Raw genomic sequence first — 24,970 nt, forward strand, 5'->3', positions numbered from 1 at the left:
AGAAGCACCGTTAGTGGATCGGGAGGATCCGAGATGACGTGTTTTGGGCGACGTCGACTGCTTTCCATTCTGTCCGCAGGATCGGGAATGCCAATTACAGTACAAGAGCGCAACAACAAAACTACCTGTATTAGTTTTCCAATTACAGAGCATAATGCGACTCAGTGACGCACAATGCCGAATTATGCTGAAGCTTAGTTGAGCATTATGCCGCATAATGCGCTCTTGTGCTGTAATTGGAAAACTACCTTGTACTGTGTATGTAGATCTTTATAATAGGTTGGGGAAAAGTCTTTTCGCATTATAGTAGGTATGTATGAATTTGTAATAAAATCTCTTTGGCTATACTATTTTTATCTGGCTGGTTTTGGTATCATTAAAAGTTTAAATTTTAAAGAAGATAATTCCAAATTCAAAGAAGGAAAATGTGTGATTTTTATTTATTTTTCGTACCGTCAAGATGAGTGAATCTAATGAAGAAATTCGATACATTTTATAATTTAACTACAAAAAGGGTAAAAATACAACGCAAGCCGCGAAAAAAATTTGCGATGCTTATGGACCTAGTCTGTGAGAGTAGCATAAATTTGGTTTAAGCGTTTTCAATCCGGAAATTTTGATGTCAAAGATGCACGTCGCTCTGGTCGCCCTATTACGGATAAAATGGATGCCATTATTGAAAAAGTGGAGCAAGATCGGCATATCAGTAGTTACGACGTAGCTGATGAGCTGGGAATTGACCACAAAAGTTATGGCGCATTTGAAAAAAAACTGGCTACACAAAAAAGCTCCGATGGCTACCGATTTTCTTATCATTAGGAACGGATATCATGGTTGCAGTTCTCAGTAGAGGTCAGTGTGCTTAGTTCGAGTTTTTTAACGTTCTCGATAGCGTAAAAGTTAACTCACATTTGCATGGAGTTGGGACGTTTGCCTACGTTTGCCGCTAGGGGCGCTGTTCCAACTGCATACAAATTTAAGTTAACTTTTACGCTATCGAGAACGTTAAAAAACTCGCACTAAGCACACTGGAGGATAGTGGTGGATAATTGGTAGTTCATTCTCTCGCTTCACACCATAACACTAGTGTAATCTGTGAATATCATTTGTACTTACTGTAAGAAAGAGTAAACTCAAGAGAACGACACTGAAACAATATAATCTCATATCGTTTTGTCGGAATTCACATTTACAAGAAAAACTAACAAAGTTAATTAATTTTTTTTTATTAAAAACTACATTGTAAGTGAAATTGAATTTTTAATTTAATTACACTTTCATATTGATGCAAGTTCTGTAGTTTATACGCATTTATTTATTTTAAAGTTTCTGACACCATAAAATTACCATAGATTGTTTTTGTAATACAGCAATAGTCTTTTTTTCTCTACCTATGCTGATAGCCTTGGGAGGCTATTTCAGCTTCTCCATAACGTGTAGGTGAGCTCTCGGGGCTTAAACCGGAGTGTTGCCAACACCGGTGATTCGTAGAATCTACCATCCGATCAGAAACGCGACCCACTGAGAAGATCCGGCGAGAAACTCAGTGGGCTGTGTCTGTGGGTTAATTCGCTCGTCGAGCCTTTCGTCGCAAGCGACGGGTTCGACGAGGACGGTGACCGAGCAATAGTCATAATATATATATATGTTATTGCTTATATGAGTGGACGTGCGCACGGCCTGTGAGCCAATCTGGTGGGTGTTAAGCGGTTACTGGAGCCCATAGACACCTACAACGTAAAAGCCAGTAATTACGCAAATTATAATTTTGCGAATTTGAATTTTATTTCATGATGTATTCCTTCACCGTGGAAGTCAATCGTGAACATTTGTTAAGTACGTATCTCATTAAAAAAATTTGGTACCCGCCTGCGGGATTCGAACACTGTTGCATCGTTAGATACGAATGCACTGGACGTCTTATCCCTTAGGCCATAACGACTATAACAACCAACGCATTAGATCTTTAATCTGTGATGTTGGAGTTGCGGAAACAAAAAAAAACTGGCAGTTCCTTAAAAACCGGTTCCAGTAAAATAAGACATTTAGAAAATTATTGTTAGTTTTTGGTACACCCTGTATTAATTAGCCGAGTAGATTTAAATAGGAAGGCAAGTGAAATGTTTGTGCCAGTCTTATGGTTTCATTATTCAGAATATACAGAATTATATATATTTTTAGGTATATGTATTTATTTAAGTATGAGTATTTGTATCTATAAATATTATGTATGTTATATATACACATCCTCCTTGCGTCGGTTTCCTCATTACTGAGGGTCGTGGTCATGGCCTTGAAACAGTTTGTTTTTTATAGTGCACCGCCATCTGTTCCTATCTGCAGCTGAGTGCAGAGCATCGTGCACTGTGGTATCCAGGGCTGCACGAATCTGGTCCGTCCAACGGGTCGGGTTCCTGCCTCTTGGTCGCTTGCCCTCGACCTTTCCAGTGACCACCAATTTCTCCAAGTTGTCACATATGTTTAAGTAATATCACTATCACACTACACCTACCAAGGTTCATCTCTGCAACCCCCTGAGGTAGACTGTTAGAGAATGCCTATGGCATTAAGTCCGCCTTTATACTGTTTAGTATATAAAGTTATAAATAAATAAATAAATAAACATATATTCAGAATTATTCAGATTATTTAGAACATAGATAGGACAGATGACAACTTGTAAAAATCATTATAATTTGTCATCATTCGTGAGTGTTAGAATTATTCTCATTTCATTTTTGAAATCGATTTCTTGGATTCAAGTCTTGAATATTCGTAGTACCGCTAATTGTGGGTGTTCATAGGTTGGCATTATAATCCTATCTGTTTATTCCTCAAAGCAATCACACTTTACCATCCGTGAGGAAATTTCCAGTATCTACATTATTATCTTAAAATAGTCCAAGGCATATAAAGCATTGCTTTACAAATACACTATATTTTTTCTTTTAGAACTTATTTAGGTAATGTTTCTTATGAACTAGGATAACATAACAATAAACTAAGTTGAGCTCTGTCTGTAATTCTTAGTGTCTAGAATCTTCTTTCCACACATGGCACATATACCCTTTTTGTATGCGCAAGCTTGGCAGTAATGTGATCCGACTTGGTGAACTTTCGTTCTGCAGATTCTGAAAAATAAAAGAATATATTTTAAAAACTTTTAATATATTTTATTGGTGGTATGGTTACCTAATAGACACCTCTGAAATATGGAGATGGAGAAAAATGTTACAGATTCCATGGAATGCCTTTCTCACCAACGTGACTATTCTGAGAGAGCTTAATATCATAACTAGACTTTCCACTATAATATGCCTGTGGAATTTTTTGGACATATTGCCCGTAAAGAGGGTCACAATCTAGAACAGCTGATGGTGACAGGAAAGGGTGATGGCAAACCTCCCAGAGGATGCAGTCCCTCGAGATGGTTGGACTAAATACGAACATCAACTTTCACAATGCCCTTCATGAAGCTATGGATCGCAGCAGATGGAGGGAAATCGTACGGGAGAAACTGATGCAGCAGGGAAGTCATGACCCTCAGTAATGAAGAAAACGACACGAGGAGGAGAAGGTGGTATGGTGTAATGTACTGAAATAGGTTCCACAAACCTAGTTATTGCAACCGTAAATTTTGTCCCATTTTCAAAGGAGAGCCATTTTTAAATTCGAATAAATCTTCAACTGCATCTCTTCAGATGAAAAACAACGTACACATTACAATCATCTATGACCCATTAACCCATCCATGTAGTGTAATAAATAAATCAATCAAGAGAAGAAAGGTTAATAAATGTAAAAAACATCCTTCAAACAAGTATCTTAAACTAACTTTTATTGTATTGCTATTTTACATATTGGTAACTAAAAGTCCAGCAGCATTTAGTGTGTTTGTCTGAAGCGTTCGGGATTAGGAAGTATTATTAAGAATATATTTGGCAAAATTGGGGAAGTATTATTAAGAATGTATGAGGATGAGGCAAAATTGGTATTTAAATATCAGGATTACTCACTTGCACTGTTGAAATGTGGAAGTGTACGGATTAAATCGTCCTTTTTTGGCGGTTAATGCTTTGTTTTCTCCAACAACACGTCCGCCGGACTCCACGGTATTCCTAGCTCCAGCCTTCCAAGGGTCCGGCGTTATTACTCTGCCCAATTTCTTTTCGCACTTCTCACAAACCATTTTTGTTCTGTTTCTTACTAACCTAACGAGCTTGTATTAGTACGAAATTTTATTAAATTGTTGTTTTGACTGAATAATATGTAGGTTATATTAATTAAATATTACTTATCAAATATTAAAATATGCTCTGTTAATGAACAGCTAGTTTTATTTACAAATCATAGTTAATAAATACACTTAATATTTGTTAGAAATAAAATTTATTCAAGTTGATGTTGTTGATGTTTTGATCGACTAATAGTTTTCTTTTGAATTGTCATTTGGATAGGCAACAGGAATGAAGCCCATACAGTCAAAACTTTTGTACCGAAGTGCGGTTCCGTGTCTGGTAGTAGAAGTAAACAAAAACAATCATGGAAAATGACTTGATTTTGGAATTAAATTGAATAAAATAAAATTAAATTCAATGAATTAATATAAGAGATGGTTAGGAGTTGGACAAGATAAAAATTCCTTGCAATCAAATGGGTGGAATTTACTAAGGTAGTTTTCCAATTACAGCACAAGAGCGCATTATGCGGCATAATGCTCAACTAAGCTTCAGCATAATTCGGCATTGTGCGTCACTGAGTCGCATTATGCTCTGTAATTGGAAAACTACCTAAGACTTCAATGGACTTTTTGGAAGGTCAGGGTAGGCCACGGCCTATATTTCACTAAGACTACGGTTAATATTTCAATGTACTTTTACGAATTATAATCGATTGATATAAGAATTTTAAGCCTGAAGAAACATTAAATTAAAAAGTAACAGCTCGAGTGCCCGCCAAACCGTTCTATAATGTTTCGTGCTGTATTTTCTTCAAATTAAATAGTGTAACGTCGGTCTCATGCAAACAAGAACGAAGGACTGCTTGGTAGTCCAAATAGGTGCGAAGCCAACCCGTGCCACTTATAAATCGCATAGTCCTACACGACTTCTGTACGCACCCTGACCCTTAAGTACTTTGTATATTGTTTTAGAAACCGTCAAGACAAAATCGAGATCATGGGGCTTAAGTTGAAGAAAAAAACAAAATAATCACGTTTTCCCTGTAGATAAAAAAATCAAATAAAACATCATATCCAATTGCAATATAAGTATTGAGCGATTTATTAACTCGTTTATCAACAAACATTTCAATAGATTTTATTATTCAACACATTCAACTTTCATAGTTTATTTATCCGACGCCAAAAGCTGATCTATTAGTGGCACGTTACTCTATCAAAAGCGTTGTAACGGAAATGTTGCAAGAAATAAAAATATACGAATTGCTAACTCTGATGTTCCTCCGCCATTTTCGTTGGAGCATCACTTGGATTTGTGTCATTGGGCTCTGTGCCTTGGTAATATTGTTCTTGTGGAGCCTCCGCTGTGTTCTCATAGCTTTGTTCGTAATTCTGCTCGGGTTGGTAGTTGACTTCGGCTATGTTGTTGTATTGTTCTTCGCTATATTGCGCGTTGGGGTCAGCATATTGCTGATATTGTTCATAATTTTCATATTGTTCGTTAGCGTAAGTTGGCTCCTCGTAATTATTTTGGTATTCAGGTTGGTATTGCATTTGCGTCGCTTCGTAGTTTTGTTCCTGTCCAATGAAATTCGCATCCTCTTGATAAGTCTGTTCTTTATGCTCTACGTCCATTGGTCTTTCTGATTTAATTGGTGCATCGTTTTGATTTTTGTACGGTTCTTCATCATCTTTGGACATTGGTTGAGATTGATGTTCGTCGGTTATTGTTGTAGGCTCTTGGTGGTCGTGATGCTCGGGTTGGAGTCGCTCTCTGTCCGGTCGGTCTGTATGTCCGGTGTGTCCGGGGGACTGATCTCCGGGATCGTCGTGTCCGGGAGAGGAAGTAACAAAGGGTATGCTTCTGTCGGCTGGAGTATAGTGCGTGGGATGTGCTGTAATTTGATTAAAGTTCTAAAATAAATTATTTTGTACATTCATTGTTGATTTAATATGATATTGATTTGTTATTAGTCGAAATCAAAGAACATTTATTGTGTCGAATGTCATTGGAAGTTTTTGAAGTGAAACTTCTAATGCGACTTCCAACAAGGTTGCGTCAAACGTTTAACGCTACCATGGAATAGAAAGAAACAGAGCGAGAGTGAATTCGTGGCACTCGAACGCATGCGCATAGTATACATGTTACAGGCCAGCGCGAGCGTTAGCAACGAGTAGCATCCAATATATAATGAAGTATTTAAAAAAAAATTAAATTTATTTTTCTATGTATAATTTAAAATAGCTATATATAATATAAATAAATGTTGAAGATGTCGCATCTCTTATATACAGCATTCCCTATTACAAGAGCAATCTGATTTATAGATGAAAAATGAAGAAAACCACAATACTACATATCAAAAAAGAAGTTTCACTTCATTCACGTGCACCAAGTTGCACGCGCACCGTTATTTTATTTTATAGCTTCTGTAGATCACTTTATAGGGTTCAAAGTTCCAATAGTTTAGATTTTATTACTTAGATCACATCTACAATTTGTGAATTACTTGAGAATAAATTTATATGCGTTAAAATCTAAATTAATTATTTATCAAATTCAAATACTCTCTAATAAACATGGCAATAAAATATTGAGCTTCAAACATATGGTACTAATCTCATAAAATACGTGAAATGTTGTTTTAATATTTAATTTGTTGATGTTATAATTTCTTAGTTGGGCAAATTTACCAGGGACTCCTGGGAATTCATTAATCTTTTTTTTTTTCGTGCCGGGGGCCGAACCTCCTTCGACATCCCCGCGCCTAAGGGGGCGCGCGGGGTATGTGGGACTCGACGATCTGCAAGGTATTGGGAGCAGACCGCGGGCCCAAGGAATTTAAGGCCCTACCCACTAAACGACTCCCCTTTGTATGAGTTAACTTTTACGCTATCGAGATCGTTAAAAAACTCGCACTAAGCACACTTCTCATTCCTAGACTCTATTGTCGAACTAATGTCGTACCGTACCTTGACGACTAGGCGCGTGCGGCGGCTGGAGTGTCCTGCCCAGAGTGTCTACTTGACGCTGCAGAGCTGCCAATTCTTCCCTGCGGCACACACGCACATGCGATCACACCACACAAACGTGCAATAATACATTTCTCGCTGAGATATACAATTCGAATGAAACAAATCGATATTCGCGACCCAAGACAATCGTATTACGTCGTCCATTGCGTGTTTTTTTTATTGCTTAGATGAGTTAACGAGCTCACAGCCCACCTGGAGTTAAATGGTTACTGGAGCACATAGACATCTACAACGTAAATGCGCCACCCACCTTGAGATATAAGTTCTGAGGTCTCAAGTATAGTTACAACGGCTGCCCTACCCTTTAGACCGAAACGCATTATTGCTTCACGGCAGGAATAGGTAAGGCGGTGGTACCTACCCACGCGGACTTACAAGAAGTCCTACCACCAGTAGAAAGTTTAGAAGACAATCGTATTACGTCGTCCATTGCGTGTTTACAGTTCGTTGACGGGAAGCATTGATTTTAAATGAGTCAAGCAGCTTTTAGACTATGCTATAATATAATAGCGTATATCTTAAAGCACAACAATATCGCGCACCATACATTGTTATGGACACGTTCACACTGTACTGTACTATATATTATTGGTTAAGTATACGCTGCTATACTATATGGCACTATAGTATAGCGTAGTCTGAAAGCAGCTTAATGTTTTGAAACTATCAAAAAGAAATAGAACTGAATTAGGATAGTTGTATTAAGGTTTTATCGAAATCGATTTCGCTAAACCAATACGTGATCATGCGATTTTCTCATGCTTTAAGTACTAAAAAACCCGAACTAATTCACAAAATAACTATCATCTACCCACAAAATCTACCAGATTGTATTGAACACAAGCCATTACCTTCGAAGGCTCGACATCGGAGTCATCGACTCTATCAAGGGATAGATCGCTCAAGTTTCTCACGAGGCCTCCGATGTGGTCTCTAGATGAAAAGCTCCTAAATCTATTAGTGAAGGGGGTCGATGTTCGGTAGGTGCGGTCTAGGTCATACGATGATCGACTGTGAGGGTATCCGCTCAGCGGGGTGGAGCTTCGTGCTACAGTGGTAGTGCAATATCTCTTGTGGGAACACCACAAGCTCCTGAGCTTCCGCATTAGCTCAGCGTTCCTGCAAAGCAATTGTGTTTTCTCCGCTCTGAAACGTAAACGCTTTACGTGAACCTCTGTGAGCAGCTGTGAGCTTATGAAAAACTACTGCAAGCTTTTCTATGCTTTTGTTATACTAGATCAGTGTTGTCCATTTTGAATTCGAATGAAATATCTATTGGGTTTTTTGATCTTCATACTATTTAAGCAAAATGTTGAATGTAGAATGAAACTATACAGGGTGTCCCAGAAAGAATGGATAATCCTGAAACACCTCATAGTGGAGCTATTGGGGACTAAAAATAAAAAATTACAAAAAATATTTCCTATGTAGTAACCAAATTACGTATTTAAAAAGAAAACATTATTTTTTATACTACTGCGCGTTTCTGTGATATACAACAGCTACAAACATCTGATCTACTACTAAGAACGGTACTATCTGAGAATTTTTTTACTGTTAATTTTTTTATTTTGTGTCCCCAATAGCAGCTCTACTATGAGGTGTTTCAGGATTATCCATTCTTTCTGGAACACCCTGTATATGTGGCTTCACTGCGGTCAATTGACATCGTCCAGTTAATCTATCGAGGGTTGAAAAGCCATTTGGGCTAAGCGAAATTTTTGCAACTTTACAGGAGAACCATTTAAAGTTTAAAATTTAGAAAAAATATAACAAATATTTTCTCAGCTATTTGAAAAGAGTAAACTTGATTGAAGTTCAATTAAAAACATCGAACTGTTGATGCTTATACCAAATAAAACGGGTCTTTAATTACAAAGATAAATGTGGCGTATTAAGCTAAATTTCGCCTTTCAGCTCTCGATATAATTAATTCTATAATCGTTCATAGTTATCTTAGCACATACTTTATGAGTATATTATGTATTATAATTGAGGTACATAAAAAATATTTTTGGAAAGTAACATGTGTTTTAAAACTTTTATTGCACTACATGTAATTATTAGGTGTCGATTATCATTACCCATTTAAATAACATATATCCTTTTAATGTTTGAACAACAAAAAAACCGACTTTAATAAAATAAAGTAAGTACACCATTAATGTAGTTAATTAAACATGCATTATTAAGGATAATTCAAAAATTATTGGTCACATCTTAATAGAATTTGGAATCACATGAGAAATTAAAGATCAAAATGAAGATACAAAAATACACTAAAATTGTGTGAACCTTCTCCTTTTTCGAGGTCAGTTAAAAACAACAACAAACTTTATAACTTAATTAACAATATCACGTTCACATTACACTTAAACTAAATGGTTATTTCCAAATAAAATAATAAGCATGGAACATTCACTGCGACTACTAATACAAGCAGTATTACAGGCAAGATTTTTTTTTCATACAACTATACCTAATAAACTTTCGCGTAGTACACTGCCGATATGTGTATTAAAATTTATACATTTTTAAGTATCTTCGTCTCCCTTTTCAATAGATTCTGTTGGTACGGGAACTAATTCTTCTGTAAGTTCAATTTTTTCATCTACATCTTCAGAAGTTGTATTTGGAACTGGAATAATTGTATCTGATAATTCTGGATTAGTTTCGTCAACATCTTCATTCGGATCTCCATCTGTACTATCACGTGCATCTTCGGTTTTATCTAGAACAATATTCTCTAGATCGGCAGTGTTTGCTTTTGGCGATGTCACTTGTATACTGATTGGACTAATTCTGTCATCTTCAACTACGTTTTCCGATCGTGAAGCTTCTATATTAGCGGTGCCATCAATAACTTCAACTGTTTCGCTTAAAACCCGTACAGCACCATCTGACACCTCCATACTAACACTATTCTTAACGCCTTTATCGTCTAAAGCAACTTCATCTACTTGTGCTGTGCGTTTCTTGTCTCTCCTCCTCGATTTCGGTATCAACTTGACGCTTATATCAACTTTGATTGGCTCCTTTTTCTCACGTAAAAAGGGCTGTTGGATCATAAGCGGCAAATTGTAGGTCCTTTCGCCGTCAGCGTCAGCGAGATCCTGATTTGTCGTCAACGGGCCAACGATTATCGGCTGGTGTTTACACGACGAATCGGACTCTTTTCCGGAGCGGCGCCTTGAGGTGCGACTCTCCTTTATCAGTCGGTCTCGGGACCCCGGCCGGTCGTGACGTGTGATCGGTTCGTCTGCACGTAGCCGCGCTCTGCCTGCCGCCAACGAATACACACGCGACGTTAGGAATCAAAATTACGTTCTTAAATGGGTAATGACAATAGCAACGTTCGGGGTTGGCGAGGGGCGTTGGGGGACAGGGGGCACGGGGGACGGGGTCGAGTCTGGTGCGAGTAAAGTTGTAAAGATTCGTACTTGTGCCTACGGTTCGCGTCGTCGAGCTTGTCTGTGAGCAAGCGACACTCTCCGGTCAGTTTCTCCATCAGACTGTTTTGTGAATGTATCATGCCCTCCAACTCGGCCACCGTTTTAGCTGTGGAACCAAATGTTCTTGCTTTAAACATTCCCTCGCTAATATCGACGAGCTAATACAGAGACCGCGTTCAGAGCACTTGTGCATCGCGTTGTTTCGATTTAATTCATCGACAACTTCACCAATGGGATCCCCAAAATTTAAGACTACCTTCTCTAAAGTGCTTCCTTAGTTAATCGCGAGTCGCGGACGCAATTAATACAAATTTTACGGATTCTCTTCTTTAAGTCGGAACGAATGCTATGAAAGTATATAAGAAATAAGCCGCGATTAAAATCGTAAAATTAATTTTAATTGTGTCGTCGTTAGGACATGTTTTTGGAAACCAAGCGATGCAAGCGCTAACCACGGTCTGAACTATTGTCCACTAGCCAACAATCTGATGAATAAACCATTGAAGGTAATGAAAGCGTATTCCATACATCTGTGACGTGCAAGCGCTCGATGTACAAGTAAATTACAAATGTTTTGAAATTCCAATTGCATGCTTTACGCAAAAATATTGGCAGAATTTCGATCAAAACCACAACACCCTTGTGGTATGTTTCTAACAAAAATACTAATTCTTTGAACTTTTCTAAATGTTGAATCCTTTGAAATATATTTTCAATTTCTTATATCTGAATTAGGTAGGGTGGAAATGAGAAGGACCAGCTCAGTGTATTAAAAAGTTTCCGCTGAAAAGGAGCCAATTAAGGTGGCGCCACAGTAGCAAGTGGAAAGATTTAAAAATCAGCGACATAAACTGTTAGATGAGGATATTCAATTAAGAAGGAAAGAAACACTTCCTACGTAAATAGTAATAAAAATAAACAATTGTTTTTAATTACTTTTACATAATTTTTAACTACACAAGTCATGGAAAATATTACATTTTTCAATCCAGCATTGCTTACTCTGAGTAAAAGTGCTATACTCATAAAATTTCCACTTCTTACACTAGCGCTATTTCGATGAGTCTTTAAAAATAACTTGTTGTTAACAGGCGGACACTTTTTCGACTAGTCCCTTATACAAGATGGTACTCCTTAATTCCACCCTCCATAATCTGAACATTTAATTTGACATTTGAGCAATTCGCGATCATAGACAAATGAACCCTCTATTCGCAGATTATATAGGAATTGTTGCCAATATCAATAATAAAATGTACTATATATTTTTTTTTAAATATATCTAAATCGCTTTCAAAACATTGATAGTTTACCCGGAAAGCTACGTCTGTATAGTGGTGCTGGTGTACGCACCGTGCTTGTTGTCAATGGACTCCAGCATGGTAGACAACTCCTTTTCCTTCTTGTTCTTCTCTGAAGAGATTGGGCTCAAGCTCTTCAAGTTAATCTGAGAATTTTATATCACTACCATAAGAAACCATAGATATTTCAAAGTACACTCAATTTGAGTTATTAGATATATGTGTCATGGCGGTTGTCCTATTCTTCATATCGGAACTGTACAGCTTCTTAATAATAGGCAGGGTGATAGTATATTCTCGTGTGGGCTCACAAGATGCTCTACCAGCAGTAATAGGCAAAAAAGAAACAGTAAAGTTTCCACTGTCTATTTTTAAAGCATTTTCTTTTGTTTGGCTCAGTAGTTCAGTGATACCAAATTAATAAATGAGCTGTTTTTTTCTTATTTTTCGTTTCGATATGCAAAAGATCACTTACAACACGTAAATTGAATTTAAGTCAACATTCATTATGTCGTATACTATTTTATTATGTTCTTCAGTGAATATGTAAGTTTTTTTTTACAGAAAAATATTGTAAATATAGTGCCTCAATTCAATCCCAAGTAAGGTCAATATATTTTTGAAACGTTTGATATTGTCGTCTGACCATTAGCTCTTGGGTCGACGTCGCCCTAAACACGTCATTACGGATCCTCCCGATCCATTAACGGTGCTTTTAGGTACCACAAGCACCGGTCACCGTCCTCGTCGAACGTTGCTTGCGACGAAGGGCTCGACGAGTGAACTAACCCACAGACACAGCCCACTGAGTTTCTCGCCGGATCTTCTCAGTGGGTCGCGTTTCCGATTCGATGGTAGATTCTGCGAAGCACTGCTCCTGCTAGGGCTAGTGTTAGCAACACTCCGGTTTGAGCCCCGTGAGTTCACCTACACGTCAAGGAGAAGCTGAAATAGCCTCTCAAGGCTATCATACGTATTTCCGTTACATTAATGACAGAATAGACATGAATTCCTGATTTGGGAATGTAAAATTTAATGAATTTTAAATTATAATAGTTTCGTACGATAAATGGAGTAGTACCTCTTTTTCGAGATTGGAGATCTGCTCAGAGAGACGCAGGTTCTCGCGGCGCGAGTGCACCAGGTCCGCGTCAGCTCGGTCCAGACGCTGGCGGAGGGACTGGATCTGTGAGGGGTGCGAAAGAATTGATTGATTGAAAAGAAAAAAAGATCGGGCTAGCAACTGGCAGGGCTGAGGACCCATAGAGCTAGGAACTGTCCAACGGCCAGGGCAATTGCGCTGCTTAAACGAATTTCTGTCCGAAATCCCGGATGCTGGCGTGTTATGCTGGAAAATTTATGAATTCTCAAAAATTGCCCCACAAACTTCATGATGACGTCATTTGTGGCTGAAATTTGAACTGACTGATATTATACCGAAAATTATTCTCAAAAATAAAGCACTAAATTCGCGTTGCTGCCGCGTGACTTTCATTGTAAAAGCCGCAAACCACGAAACTATAGAAGCTTCAAAGGTGTCACAGCCCTCGGATTAGTCGTTCTCCGCTATAGCCACATGTTAAAGTCTAAAGCTACTGAACCATTATGAGGTGACCTCTGAATTAAGTCGATTAGTTTCGTGTTTGGTCTGGCGCTGGTGTCGCTCTAAGGCCAGCCGCGCGCTCGCCAGCTCCTCCTCCAACGAAGCCTTCTCGGCGTGAGCCTGAGACAGATCAGCCTGGAGAGATGCTGAAACAACATAGCCGTAGAATAAGCTATCAAGTTAGAAAATGCATTTCGAATGTTAACTTTAAAGGAATTCCAACTGTATTGACATGGCAATTAAAATGATTTTTTGGTTTTTTTTTGCGTCCTCGTTCGCTGTGACTTGATGACATGGTAATTATAACGCTTTTTTTTGCGACCCCGTGCGCTAATCTCCGATCGTTCACTGCGACTAGACTTGACCGATTTGGGCCGGGTTTTCGGTATATATATATATAGGTATGATGCTACTAGAAATAGAGTATAGAGAGTGGATATTCCAGATAGGTGAGGACGGGTAGGTGATCTCAATCACGGGCTTAATATGAGTGAGTTCGCAAACATTGGCCCTCCCTAGGAAGAGTAGCCTTTCGCAGAATCTACCAGCGGATCGAAATCGCGACCCACTGAGAAGATCCTTTCAGAAACTCAGTGGGCTCTCTGGGGTCCCTATCTCCAATAAACGTTCTTTCAATAAAATACAAATTCATCTAAAATACACAAGTAAGGTAAACTCGAACTAAAACTAAAGAGTGGACGGTTAGCGTGGTATGGACATGACATGCGTAGAGAGAAGATGCATGTGACTAGGAGATGTATGGAAATGGTAGTGCAAGGTAGAGGGGGAAGACGTCGACCAAAAAAGACATCGATGGAATGTGTGAGTGACGCTATGAGAGAGAGAGGAGTTAGTGTTGAGATGACGGCTCATAGAAGAGAATGGAAGAAAAAAATTAGCTGTGCCGACTCCACCTAGTGGGATAAGTTGGAGAAAAAGAAGAGGAAGTTAAACTCGAATTTCAATAATCAATGTCTTTTTTTTTATTGCCTTTGTAGGCAGACGAGCATACGGCCCACCTGGTGGTGAGTGGTTACCGTCGCTCATGGGGCACAGCCAAGCCGCTGCCTACCATTAAGTAATCTCCGCAAACCTCGTTTGAAGAAGGACATGTCATAGCGCTCGGGAAACACCGTGGCGGGGAGGTCATTCCAAAGCCGGAAAACGCACTGTCGATGAACGCAGCGGTTCCAGATAATATGGATGAACTCTGTCTCGAGGTGGGTGCCGCCTTAACCTCGGGGTAGCCACTGAACACCAGGTGGGGCGTGACCTCCCCGAACCAGCCAAGCAATAGCAAAAAAAATACCAGTTTTATTCTTGAGTTCCATCTTCAGTTCCTCAACGGCGGAGTTCTTCAGGGTCAGTTCTCGTTTGAGGTCGTTTTCCTCGCGCCGCTGACGGTCCAAGTCAAGCTGAAAGTTGTCGTGAAGCTGTTACAAGCTTATATCCTAATAACTTCTTGTGATTTTGTATTATGTGACGGAATTAGGTGCTCCTAGATCGTTAAGTATCAACGCACGGTGAGACTAAATTGTCATACTCGAACAATCGACTGTAATGTCCGATTTATTGGCGATAAAACTAGCGCTAATGTACATTAGATTTCAAGATAGTCGTTTTCTTTAGTTATACTGTATTCAACACCTCAACTGCGGGAAATAAATTCATAAACTATCATCTGATGCGGCAGAAATGGTATTCCGTCAAAGGCCGATGTCAATGCGTCAAATGTGTCGCCGACTGTGTAATATTGGTATTGCATTAAAGGGCAATGTGTATGTGTCAAATGTGTGGCGGTTAAACCCGCTCTTAGTGGCGCGGCAATGGACAGCGTTTCGGAATGATGCACTCCCGTCATAAGCACCTGCAGTCTGGCGACGGTGTCGTACTGCGCGGCGAGGTCGTGGTGCAGGTCGTCCAGGTGCTCGGCGCGCGCCCTGCCCCGCGCCCCCGCCCCCGCCAGCTCCCGCACCCGCGCACGCTCCTTGCTCAACTCCTCCTAGATGTGTAACAGCTCGTACAGCCTCTACAGCCTGATGCGTCTGAGCCTAGTGCGAGTTTCTTAACGTACTCGATAGCGTAAAAGTTAAGCCAATTTTGTATGCAATTGGAACAGCGCCCCTAGCGGCAAACATACGCAAGCGATCCTATTCCATACAAATATGATAAATAACACGTTGATTGCTATATAAGTCACCGGTATCCTACGTGGCGCACTGAAGTAATAATATCAAATTTAGCGCAGCAGCGCCCCGAGCGGCAAACGTAGGAAACGTTCCAGCTCCGTTAACTTTTACGCTATCGAGAACGTAAAAAAACTCGAACTAAGCATACAGAACTCGAAACCGTCCGTTCCAATTAACGAATGATTTAAATTATTACTAGTTTTTACTACCATCCTGGGTTTTGGTGTGGCGAAGCAGTCCTGCGTCCCGTTTTCAATGGTGGGGATAAGAACAGCTGCAATGTATATGGGTGTCTAAGTCACTTGCCTTATGGTGATGGCGTCGGCCAGTCTAACGCGATAAAAGCAAATGAAACAAAACTAAATATTCGATAAATAAATCAAATCAGATTTATGTTTATTAATCTGAAACCTGTAACCATTGAAGGCGGAAAAACCTTTAAAATAAGGTTAATTGTAGAAAAATGGAAATATTTTATTGTGGTATTGTGATGCAGGAAATTTAAAACAAATCTAAATCATTTGACGCGCAAGGTCAATGTCCCCGGGTGACGCGCTGCCGCGGCCATATTGCTTTTGATTGCGTGGTTATTGGGCGGACCATCAATTATTTCGCTAGAACAATGAAATTTATAATATACTAGCTGTACCCGTCCGCTTCGCTGGGCATTTAAAATTAACATTATTATTTCTCACCCCCACAAAATTCTCATCATTAACGCCCCCGCAACTGGTGTAGGGAGTCCAACACTCACATAAATATTAGCCTATCCATTAAGTACATATATTTTCTACATGGATACTAAGTTTCAAGTCAATCGGATGCATGGTTCAGTAGTTATAGTTATAGTTATCAGTAAAAATCGCTGTAGATTTATTTATTAGTATAGATTATTATCGTGTTGATAATAAATTGTTTAAAATTACAATTGTATTTACCAAATATTTCATAGGTTTTTTGTGATTTATAGTCGCCAAAACAACACCTACAAGTCTGTAGTTTACGGAGAGTACGAGTATTAATCATTTGCTATAATATTTTTTTGCTGTGTTGTATTTCATTGCGTTCAATGTACCACGCATCAATGTATAATTTTCACAACACATCCTCTCTTTTGATTATTTACCTTGAGACTTCTTATTTCTGCTTCCAAACTGTTCTTATCTTCTCTTAGTTGTTGTTCTACGACCTCAGTTCTCCTGTACCGTCCGCTGTCGTCTTCGCGCTGCTCCAAGCTCAGTTTGAGCTTAGATATTTGAGCTTCCAACGTGGACTTGTCTCTGTTGTAGGTTGATTTAAAACCGAATTTCACAAAAGAATTTTATGTCGCAACTAAGTAATGTTTGCGTAAACGTGGCCTTGAAAGACCTAAAAAGATCATAGTGGAACAGTTTTTTTTTCACATGCTGTCAAGTGGTTATTAGATCCCATATTCATTAACAATGTTAATACCACCCACCCACCTTGAGGCATGAGTTCTAAGCAGTTTTGACAGTACAAAGACTACCCAAACCTTCCAGCCATACGTTCTACTGCTTCACGACAGAAATAGGCAGGGTGGGAAATACTAGTTTATTATTTATTTTTATTTACAAACGCGCCTTTTTCAAAGCGTAGTCAGTCTCCTGTGAGAAATTGTGGGAGGTGGAAAATCTCGATCCTCCTTTTCTCCCCTTCTTCCTCTCTGGAGAACCGGGTCTGACATAGCCCGGTCCGTTACCCCCCTCGACCAGGACTCCGTAAATGGATTCCCTGGCGTTAAAAAAAAAAACAAAAAAAAGGTCGTGATACTAGTCCGTGCGGACTAGTTAAAAAACCAAATTACCGGTAAACTAGATTAATCGGCACACACACACATTGATAATAAAAGATTCCAATATTTAGGTATCCAACCGAATATCCTTCGTAAGCGCGTTGTCAAATGGACTAATAAAAAAGTAAAACAGACCTTTCTGAAACTTTTTGTTACAAATTGGCAACGACGATATCTCCTATAATAATCCCATATATATAAATTACCATTCCATATTCACGTATTCTGTATTCACGGCCAATTTACGGATATAAAGAGTTTTTTACTGTATACACTCAAACTCCACATACTTCTTACCTCTGTAGATTGTCGATCTGTCGCTTGAAGCCGTCAAGGCAAGTCGAGTCGACAAGTCCGGAGGCCAACTTACGTTTGTTCTCGTTGTTTTCATCCTAATAATAGAACAGAAACGTAAAGGTAACGTAAACTAAGTTTAAAGTGGTAATGTAAATTAGCAATAGGTTCCTTAGCCGCAAAAATGATCTTTGTATTTTTTAAGTTGTTAAGTGGTTATTGGAGCATCTACAACGTAAATGCGCGACCCATCTTGTGATATAAGTTCTAAGGTCTCAGTATACTGGCAACGACTGCCAAACCCTTCAAACTGAAACGCATTACTGCTTCACGGCAGAAATTGGCGAGAAATAGGCGGGGTGTTGGTACCTACCCGTGCGGAGTCACAAGAGGTCCTACCACCAGTAGATCTAGCATGATGCCGGTTGCAAATTACGAAATAAAGAACAAAATAAAGACCAGACTTTTTAAACTAAAAAAAGGAAAGATATGGTAGTTGTTTTCGTAATAATTCTTTGGTCTACATCATTTGTGTGCATTTTTACTAATTACATTCCCTATTCGCTGTTAAAACAATCTGTGGTATTTATCTTCTCTGCCTATTAGGCCTTGATAGGCCCTACTGTATGTAAAAGGTCGCCGTAATCTGTAGACATCAGCAACGCCATAGACACAGCTAACTCGCGGTCTCCAATACCACTGAATTACAAACTGTACCTAATTGTAAAGAACCTTTTGCACTTACCTGCAGCTTCTTCAAGTCGATCTTGGCCTGAGTTAGCTGAGCTTCCAGTTCTGCGATGCGAGACTCGAAGACGATATTTGGACCTTCCAGCCGCGTACCACGAGCTTTAGACGTCTTCCGAGCTTTCGATGGGCTTGTCTTAACGTACGAAGAAACCATTTTTGAATCGATAGTTTTTTTCTAATTTAACCATATTTGATAATTTTTATTTGAAAACTAGCCCTTGTCGTATGGTTCAATGGAATTTTATCAAGGTCTAACCAGTAGTTTTTGAACGCAATGTCGCGCCGTCGTCCTATGAATATCTTGTTTGATCAGTGAGTCGCGATTCCGATCCGGTCGTAGATTCAGAGAAGCACAGCTCTTTCTGCGGCTATCCAAACTAATTTTTTTTATTTTTTTTCCCTACCTATGTTAACACTGACCCTAGCAAGAGCAGTGCTTCGCAGAATCTACCACCGGATCGGAAACGCGACCCACTGAGAAGATCCGGCGAGAAACTCCGTAGGCTGTGTCTATGGGTTAATTTACTCGTCGAGACCTTCGTCTCAAGCGACGGGTTCGACGAGGACGGTGACCGGTGCTTGAGGTACCTAAAAGCATTGTCAATGGATCGGGAGGATCCGTAATGATGTGTTTAGGGTGGCCAAATATCTATTCATCGTCATCATCACTAGCACCACATACCTTATTGTCACTGTCGAGACCGGTGCTGTCGTCGACGTCATCAGTTTCGGAGCCATTGTACGAATGGAACATTCTAGAAATCAACTTGTTCTTCTGGGCTTCGTGCAGATGCTCGTTCTCCGAGATCACTTCCTTCACTTTACCGAGCAGATTGTTCAATTCGTCCTGGTAAAGATTTCAATGGGTCGTTCAAGAAATAATACAGTTTTACCGTAACAAAGTTAACCAACCAACCAACCAAACATTTATAAGACCTTAATGCTTCTTATATGCAACATAATTGAGACTTGTATCTCACGTTTTTAAGTTAATATCGGCCTTTGCGTCTTAGTCTGAGATACCTTGCTGACACTGGCCATAGCAAGAATTGTCCTTCATCGAATCTACCGATAGATTCAGAATAGTAGCCCACTGAGAAGATCCGACGAGAAACTCATTGGGATGTGTCTATAGGTTAGTTAAATATATTATTTATTGCTGACATGGGTGGACGAGCGCACGGCCCACCTGGTGTTAAGTGGTTTCCGGAGCCTAGACACATCTACAACATAAATGCCGTCACCCACCTTGAGATATGAGTTCTAAGGTCTCAGTATAGTGCAACGGCTGCCCCGCCCATCAAGGCGAAACGCATTACTGCTTTAGGGCAGAAATAGGCAGGGCGGTGGTACCTACCCGTGCGGACCCACAAGAGGTCCAACCACCAGTGTAATAAAATTTAATTCAAAGTCAATCGTGAACATTTTTTAAGTACGTATTTCATTAGAAAAATTAGTACCCGCCTGCGGGATTCGAACACCCGTTGCATCGCTATATATGAATGCACCGGAAGTCTTATCCTTTAGGCCACGACGATTGCACGACGGACTGTTAGTCGAGATAGTGAAAAACCAGTAAGGAGTTTATTGACTTAGGACTTAAGTATTTAGACGTACCCTGCAATACTGACTCTCCCTTTCTAATTGCTCGATGTACTCTTCCTGTTTATGTATGAAATTGATGACGTCAGGGTTCGCGGTCGACGAATCTCCAGCCCCAGCCGACGTAGGAACTGGTGGTCATATTGTATACTGAATTCTATGTGATCGCAACAAAGTGAGGCCGAAAGTGTGGTCATGCGTTGGTCCAATTCTAGGATAATCGTGTTTGTAAGCGATTACCTGAATACCTTTTTTATTTGAGACTAGCTGACGCGGCAGACTTCGTAGTGCCTCAATCGATAAATAAAAGACCTAAACTTTTGTATAAAATAAACTTAAAACAAACAAAAGGAATCCGTCCGACGGGGGACGCATCAAAGGAAAAACAAAATTTTGTTATTTTTATTTAATTCCGAGCATTTTCATATTTATCTTATCCTTTTAAACCTTCTCTGGACTTCCACAAATAATTCAAGACCAAAATTAGCCAAATTGGTCCTGCTGTTCTCGAGTTTTAGCGAGACTAACGAACAGCAATTCATTTTTATATATACACCTATAGATAACAACGAACAATCGATTTACAGGTACACTGTGCTCAGTGCGAGTTTTTTAACGTTCTCGATAGCGAAAAAGTTAACTTTAATTTGTATGGAGTTGAAACGTTTGCCTACGTTTGTCACTAGAGGCGCTGTTCCAACTACATACAAATTTGAGTTTACTTTTTCGCTATCGAGAACGTTAAAATACCCGCACTAAGCATACAGAGATTCCACCATCCTGCCACGAAATAAGATAACCCATTCTTTTTTTATTTTTTATTGCTTAGATGGGTGGACGAGCTGGTGGTTACTGGAGCCCATAGACATCTACGACGTAAATGCGCCACCCACCTTGAGATATAAGTTCTAAGGTCTCAAGTATAGTTGCCCCACCCTTCAAACCGAAACGCAACTACCAGTGGAAGAAAGAAGAAGAAAGCTGGTGAAAACCAGAAACAAATATTGCCTGATGGTAGAGCGTAACGGAAGCTCGCATGGCTAGGTAGTTTCGTCCCTCCTATTTTTGCATTGAAGCAGTCATGATTGCGGTTAGACGGTATAGAAGTCATGCAATACAATGCGATTTAGACCTCACGTTTCAAAGCGGGTGGTGGCATTCGCATTGTTGTCTATAGGTTCTGCCACTGAACACCAGGTGGCCCGTGAGCTCATTGACCTAACTATTCAATAAGATAGTTGAAATGCATCACGACATGAATTCAATGAGGTCGAATCAATGTCATGTAACGACATTGCTGCTTTTTAAGCCAAAACATGTGAAATTTTGCTGCTGAAATAAAAAAAATTACCACAATCCCCCCACCCCACAATCCCCCCACTACGAGTAACATAAACTCACGATTTCACAAGCTATTTTTGCTAATCGTTCAATAGTGCGATCCCTCCCCCAATAGTGCCAACAAAAATACGCTTACCATTGACAGGTTCGGGCGTGTAGTTCTTCAAGCTGTCGGCATAAAGAGTGGCATACTTGGCGGTAAGTCTCGGCTTCGGCTTGAAGTCGCCGACGGCGTTGTACGAACTAGAATATTTCTTGTCCAGGTCGCCATCGGATTCGTCTAGATTCTTTATCGAGGCGGAACCTCCGTAGCTGCGAGCCTAAATTTTCACGAATAAATTTTAATAATTCGTAAGTATAAAAACCTTTTTTTTGCGATTTATTTTATCTTTACTGGTGGTAGGACCTCTTGTGAGTCCGCGCGGGTAGGTACCACCACGCTGCCTATTTCTGCCGTGAAGCAGTAATGCGTTTCGGTTTGAAGGGTGGGGTAGCTGTTGTAACTATACTGAGATCTTAGAACTTATATCTCAAGGTGGGTGGCGCATTTACGTTGTAAATGTCCATGGGCTCCAGTAACCATTTAACGCCAGGTTGGCTGGGAGCTCGTCCACCTATCTAAGCAATAAAGAAAAATATGTTACATCTTTAAGCGAACAATTCTTGTATATAAATATATATCTAATCTGAATCTCGATTTTCATAAAATTTAGTATACAGGGGATTTAGGGGGCAATAAATCGATCTAGCTACGATTTATTTTTCGAAAATGTTGTTTTATTCGTGTTTTCAATAATCAACTTTATTGATAATTTTGATTTTTTCTTTAAATAACCAGTTCATCGTTTTTTATTATTCTGTCGGTAAGATCGAAAAATATTATTCATATTTCATCATTTTATCAATATGTAATTAGTGTTTAAATATTTATAAAAAACACAATTTATAAAAAAAAAAAATACCGGTCATTATCTAGTTGATGTATTTAAACGAATATAATCTGAGGAAAAACAATTTACTTCCGCTAGCTACTTATTATCCGTGCTTAGTTCAAAATTATAAACGCTAAAGCTTCTCTTCTTAATCTTCTTATCTTCTTATCTTATCTTCTTATCTTCTCTTCTTATCTTCTCTTCTTATCGCTTCTCTTCTCAAATATTTTCAGTGTTTATTGTGGTTGCGTTTTTGTTGTTTATTTTTTTTATTTGCATTGCTATTAAAAACAATTATTTAATTTTTTAAATGTTATGGAACCCTTGTATTTATATGTTCGTATGATCGTGAAACATGAAATAGGAATTTCTAGTTCCGGATTAAAATAAATAATTCTATGCAAACTGATGTTTGAGAATATGAAATAGATTATAAAAATCAGAAAATTTAAAGAGTAGTTTTTTTTTTTAATAATTCTTTATTAATGTTATTAAAACTAGTTTTTACGGGATCACGTATCGCGCTATAATGATAGAATATGAATTACAATTGTTTTATTCTATGAGTCTTCCGAATTCTCCGCACTGAAGCAACATGATACTGACTAAATGAAAAAAACAAAACATCCGATTGACTTGAAACTTGGTATCCATGTAGAAAATACACGTACTTAATGGATAGGCTAATATTTATATGAGTGTTGGAGACTGTCTAATAATAATGACAATAAATAATATTGTTAATATTAATACGTGAAGCAAAAACTTTGTATCCCTTTTTACGAAATTTGCGCGGACGGAAGAGTATGAAATTTCCCACGCTTATAGAGAAAATGGAGTGCACAATGCTAATATTTTTTAAAATAATGCATAAAAGATACATTAAATCTATAAAGAAAACATTACACACACTACATATCATGTATTTGACGCACACGCGCATGCATACTATTTATTGTCAAACTTTTGTTCTTGACGTCTGTGGTCAAATTGAGAATAGATTAAATATTGTTTGTCTTTGTTAATATTTTTTATAATGTAGTCTTGGCGAAATTTGTGATTATAGAAGTATAAAATACAATCATAATAGTGTACAAACTTACAATTCCAATTAATTATAGTCGAATTTCGACTACTGCGGGACCTCTAGTATATCATAAATATATAAACTCACAGAAGGCGCGTAGTTTCCCGATAAGAAGTATCTCAGCTTCGAAACAGCCTCCTTGTAAGCCAGCTCCGTATAATCCGGGATCCGTTTCAACCCATAATCGTTCATTTTCATCGGCCTTCTGTACTTGAAATACGAATACATTATCAGCGGTTCACGAAATCTAAATTAAGCACGTTTCATTTTTGAATAAAAACAACAAATGCAATTAATTGGCCATAATGAAATTAATGAAATTAATTCTATTGATTTAATTAAGTTTGATATCCATCGCGCGTCATGGTTCTGCGGCCAATGCGATCGAGTTCGGTATGTAGTATTGATTATACAGATTCTGGTTGCTATGGTTACGGTTATAAACAAACGGATTGCCTCAATTGGCTGTGTATAACACCGCCACTCATGTCTCAAGGTAAGTGGCGGCATTTACGTTGTAGATGTGTATGGGCTCCGGTAAAAACTTAACATCAAGAGGGTCGTGAGCTCGTCCACCCATGTAAGCAATTAAAAGATTTTTTTTTATTGCTTAGATGCGTGGACAAGCTCACAGCCCACCCGGTGTAAAGTGGTTACTGGAGCCCATAGACATATATAACGTAAATGCGCCACCCACCTTGAGATATAAGTTCTAAGGTCTCAAGTATAGTTACAGCGGCTACCCCACCCTTCAAACCGAAACGCATTACTGCTTCACGGCAGAAATAGGCAGGGTGGTGGTACCTACCCGTACGGACGCACAAGAAGTCCCACCACCAGTAATTACGCAGATTATAATTTCAATTATAATGATAATAAAAATAATAAAACTCATTTTTACGCAAATTATAATAAAACTCATTTTTGCCTACCTACTGCTAATGATCTGTGTGCTTATTGCGAATTTTTTAACGTGCTCGATAGCGTAAAAGTTAACTCAAATTTGTATGGAGTTGCATACGTTTGCCGCAAGGGGCGCTGTTCCAACTGCATACTTAAGTTAACTTTTACGATATCGAGAACGTTAAAAAACTCGCCCTAAGCACACTGAAGACGCTATACTAGCTTCACCGAACGTTAAGGCTCGACTTGAGAGTCTTTGCTACCATCTACCCTGTAAAGAGCCTTGCTTCGCTGAATTTACCACCGGAATTGCGACCCACTGAGAAGATTAAAAGGCTATAAAGGCCTTAAAAGGCTATACTTTACTAAGATGAGACTTTGCAGTAAGCACAGCGCGTGGCTGTTCCCGTGACTCGGTATCTACGAACGCCCCTGACCACTTACCATCAGATGGACCGTATGCACGCCCGACTGCAACGGCAACAGA

General features: G+C 39.0%; 3 protein-coding genes across 3 annotated transcripts; all 3 read right to left on the reverse strand.

Moving 5' to 3' along the window:
* Positions 1-1,210: 1,210 nt before the first annotated feature.
* LOC114246696 (cysteine-rich PDZ-binding protein) lies at positions 1,211-4,425 on the reverse strand. Its single transcript, XM_028179370.2, has 2 exons — positions 4,017-4,425; positions 1,211-3,131 (listed from the first exon to the last, which is right to left on the reverse strand). Exons 1-2 carry the CDS (start codon positions 4,187-4,189, stop codon positions 3,002-3,004), a joined length of 303 nt encoding a protein of 100 aa, XP_028035171.1. The 5' UTR covers positions 4,190-4,425; the 3' UTR covers positions 1,211-3,001.
* An 828-nt stretch (positions 4,426-5,253) lies between these two features.
* Positions 5,254-8,230, reverse strand: LOC149499953 (uncharacterized). The gene is made up of 3 exons (XM_089737839.1): positions 8,068-8,230; positions 7,154-7,233; positions 5,254-6,075 (listed from the first exon to the last, which is right to left on the reverse strand). The coding sequence occupies exons 1-3, from the start codon at positions 8,091-8,093 to the stop codon at positions 5,447-5,449; spliced, it is 735 nt and encodes a 244-aa protein (XP_089593965.1). The 5' UTR covers positions 8,094-8,230; the 3' UTR covers positions 5,254-5,446.
* Positions 8,231-9,282: 1,052 nt separating this feature from the next.
* LOC114246695 (uncharacterized) lies at positions 9,283-23,978 on the reverse strand. Its single transcript, XM_028179366.2, has 13 exons — positions 23,668-23,978; positions 21,698-21,881; positions 20,236-20,351; positions 19,301-19,465; positions 18,614-18,751; positions 17,872-17,966; positions 16,888-17,041; positions 15,440-15,574; positions 14,882-14,987; positions 13,585-13,718; positions 13,051-13,155; positions 12,022-12,115; positions 9,283-10,496 (listed from the first exon to the last, which is right to left on the reverse strand). Exons 1-13 carry the CDS (start codon positions 23,806-23,808, stop codon positions 9,751-9,753), a joined length of 2,313 nt encoding a protein of 770 aa, XP_028035167.2. The 5' UTR covers positions 23,809-23,978; the 3' UTR covers positions 9,283-9,750.
* Between the last annotated feature and the right edge of the window lie 992 nt (positions 23,979-24,970).

This window comes from Bombyx mandarina, chromosome 24 (genome assembly GCF_030267445.1).
Source record: "Bombyx mandarina strain Sakado chromosome 24, ASM3026744v2".
NCBI classification, from domain to species: Eukaryota; Metazoa; Arthropoda; class Insecta; order Lepidoptera; family Bombycidae; genus Bombyx; species Bombyx mandarina.

Excerpts from the sequence above, each read along its gene's own strand:
- LOC114246696 (XM_028179370.2), bottom strand. The coding sequence starts at position 4,189 with ATGGTTTGTGAGAAGTGCGAAAAGAAATTGGGCAGAGTAATAACGCCG. Across the intron at positions 3,132-4,016 it reads TCCACATTTCAACAGTGCAA|AATCTGCAGAACGAAAGTTC; the intron begins GTGAGTAATCCT and ends TTTATTTTTCAG.
- LOC149499953 (XM_089737839.1), bottom strand. The coding sequence starts at position 8,093 with ATGACTCCGATGTCGAGCCTTCGAAG. Across the intron at positions 7,234-8,067 it reads CCGATGTCGAGCCTTCGAAG|GGAAGAATTGGCAGCTCTGC; the intron begins GTAATGGCTTGT and ends TGTGTGCCGCAG. Across the intron at positions 6,076-7,153 it reads GCACGCGCCTAGTCGTCAAG|CACATCCCACGCACTATACT; the intron begins GTACGGTACGAC and ends ATCAAATTACAG.
- LOC114246695 (XM_028179366.2), bottom strand. The coding sequence starts at position 23,808 with ATGTATTCGTATTTCAAGTACAGAAGGCCGATGAAAATGAACGATTAT. Across the intron at positions 21,882-23,667 it reads CGGGAAACTACGCGCCTTCT|GCTCGCAGCTACGGAGGTTC; the intron begins GTGAGTTTATAT and ends GTGAAAATTTAG. Across the intron at positions 13,719-14,881 it reads GGAACTCAAGAATAAAACTG|CATCTCTCCAGGCTGATCTG; the intron begins GTATTTTTTTTG and ends ATGTTGTTTCAG.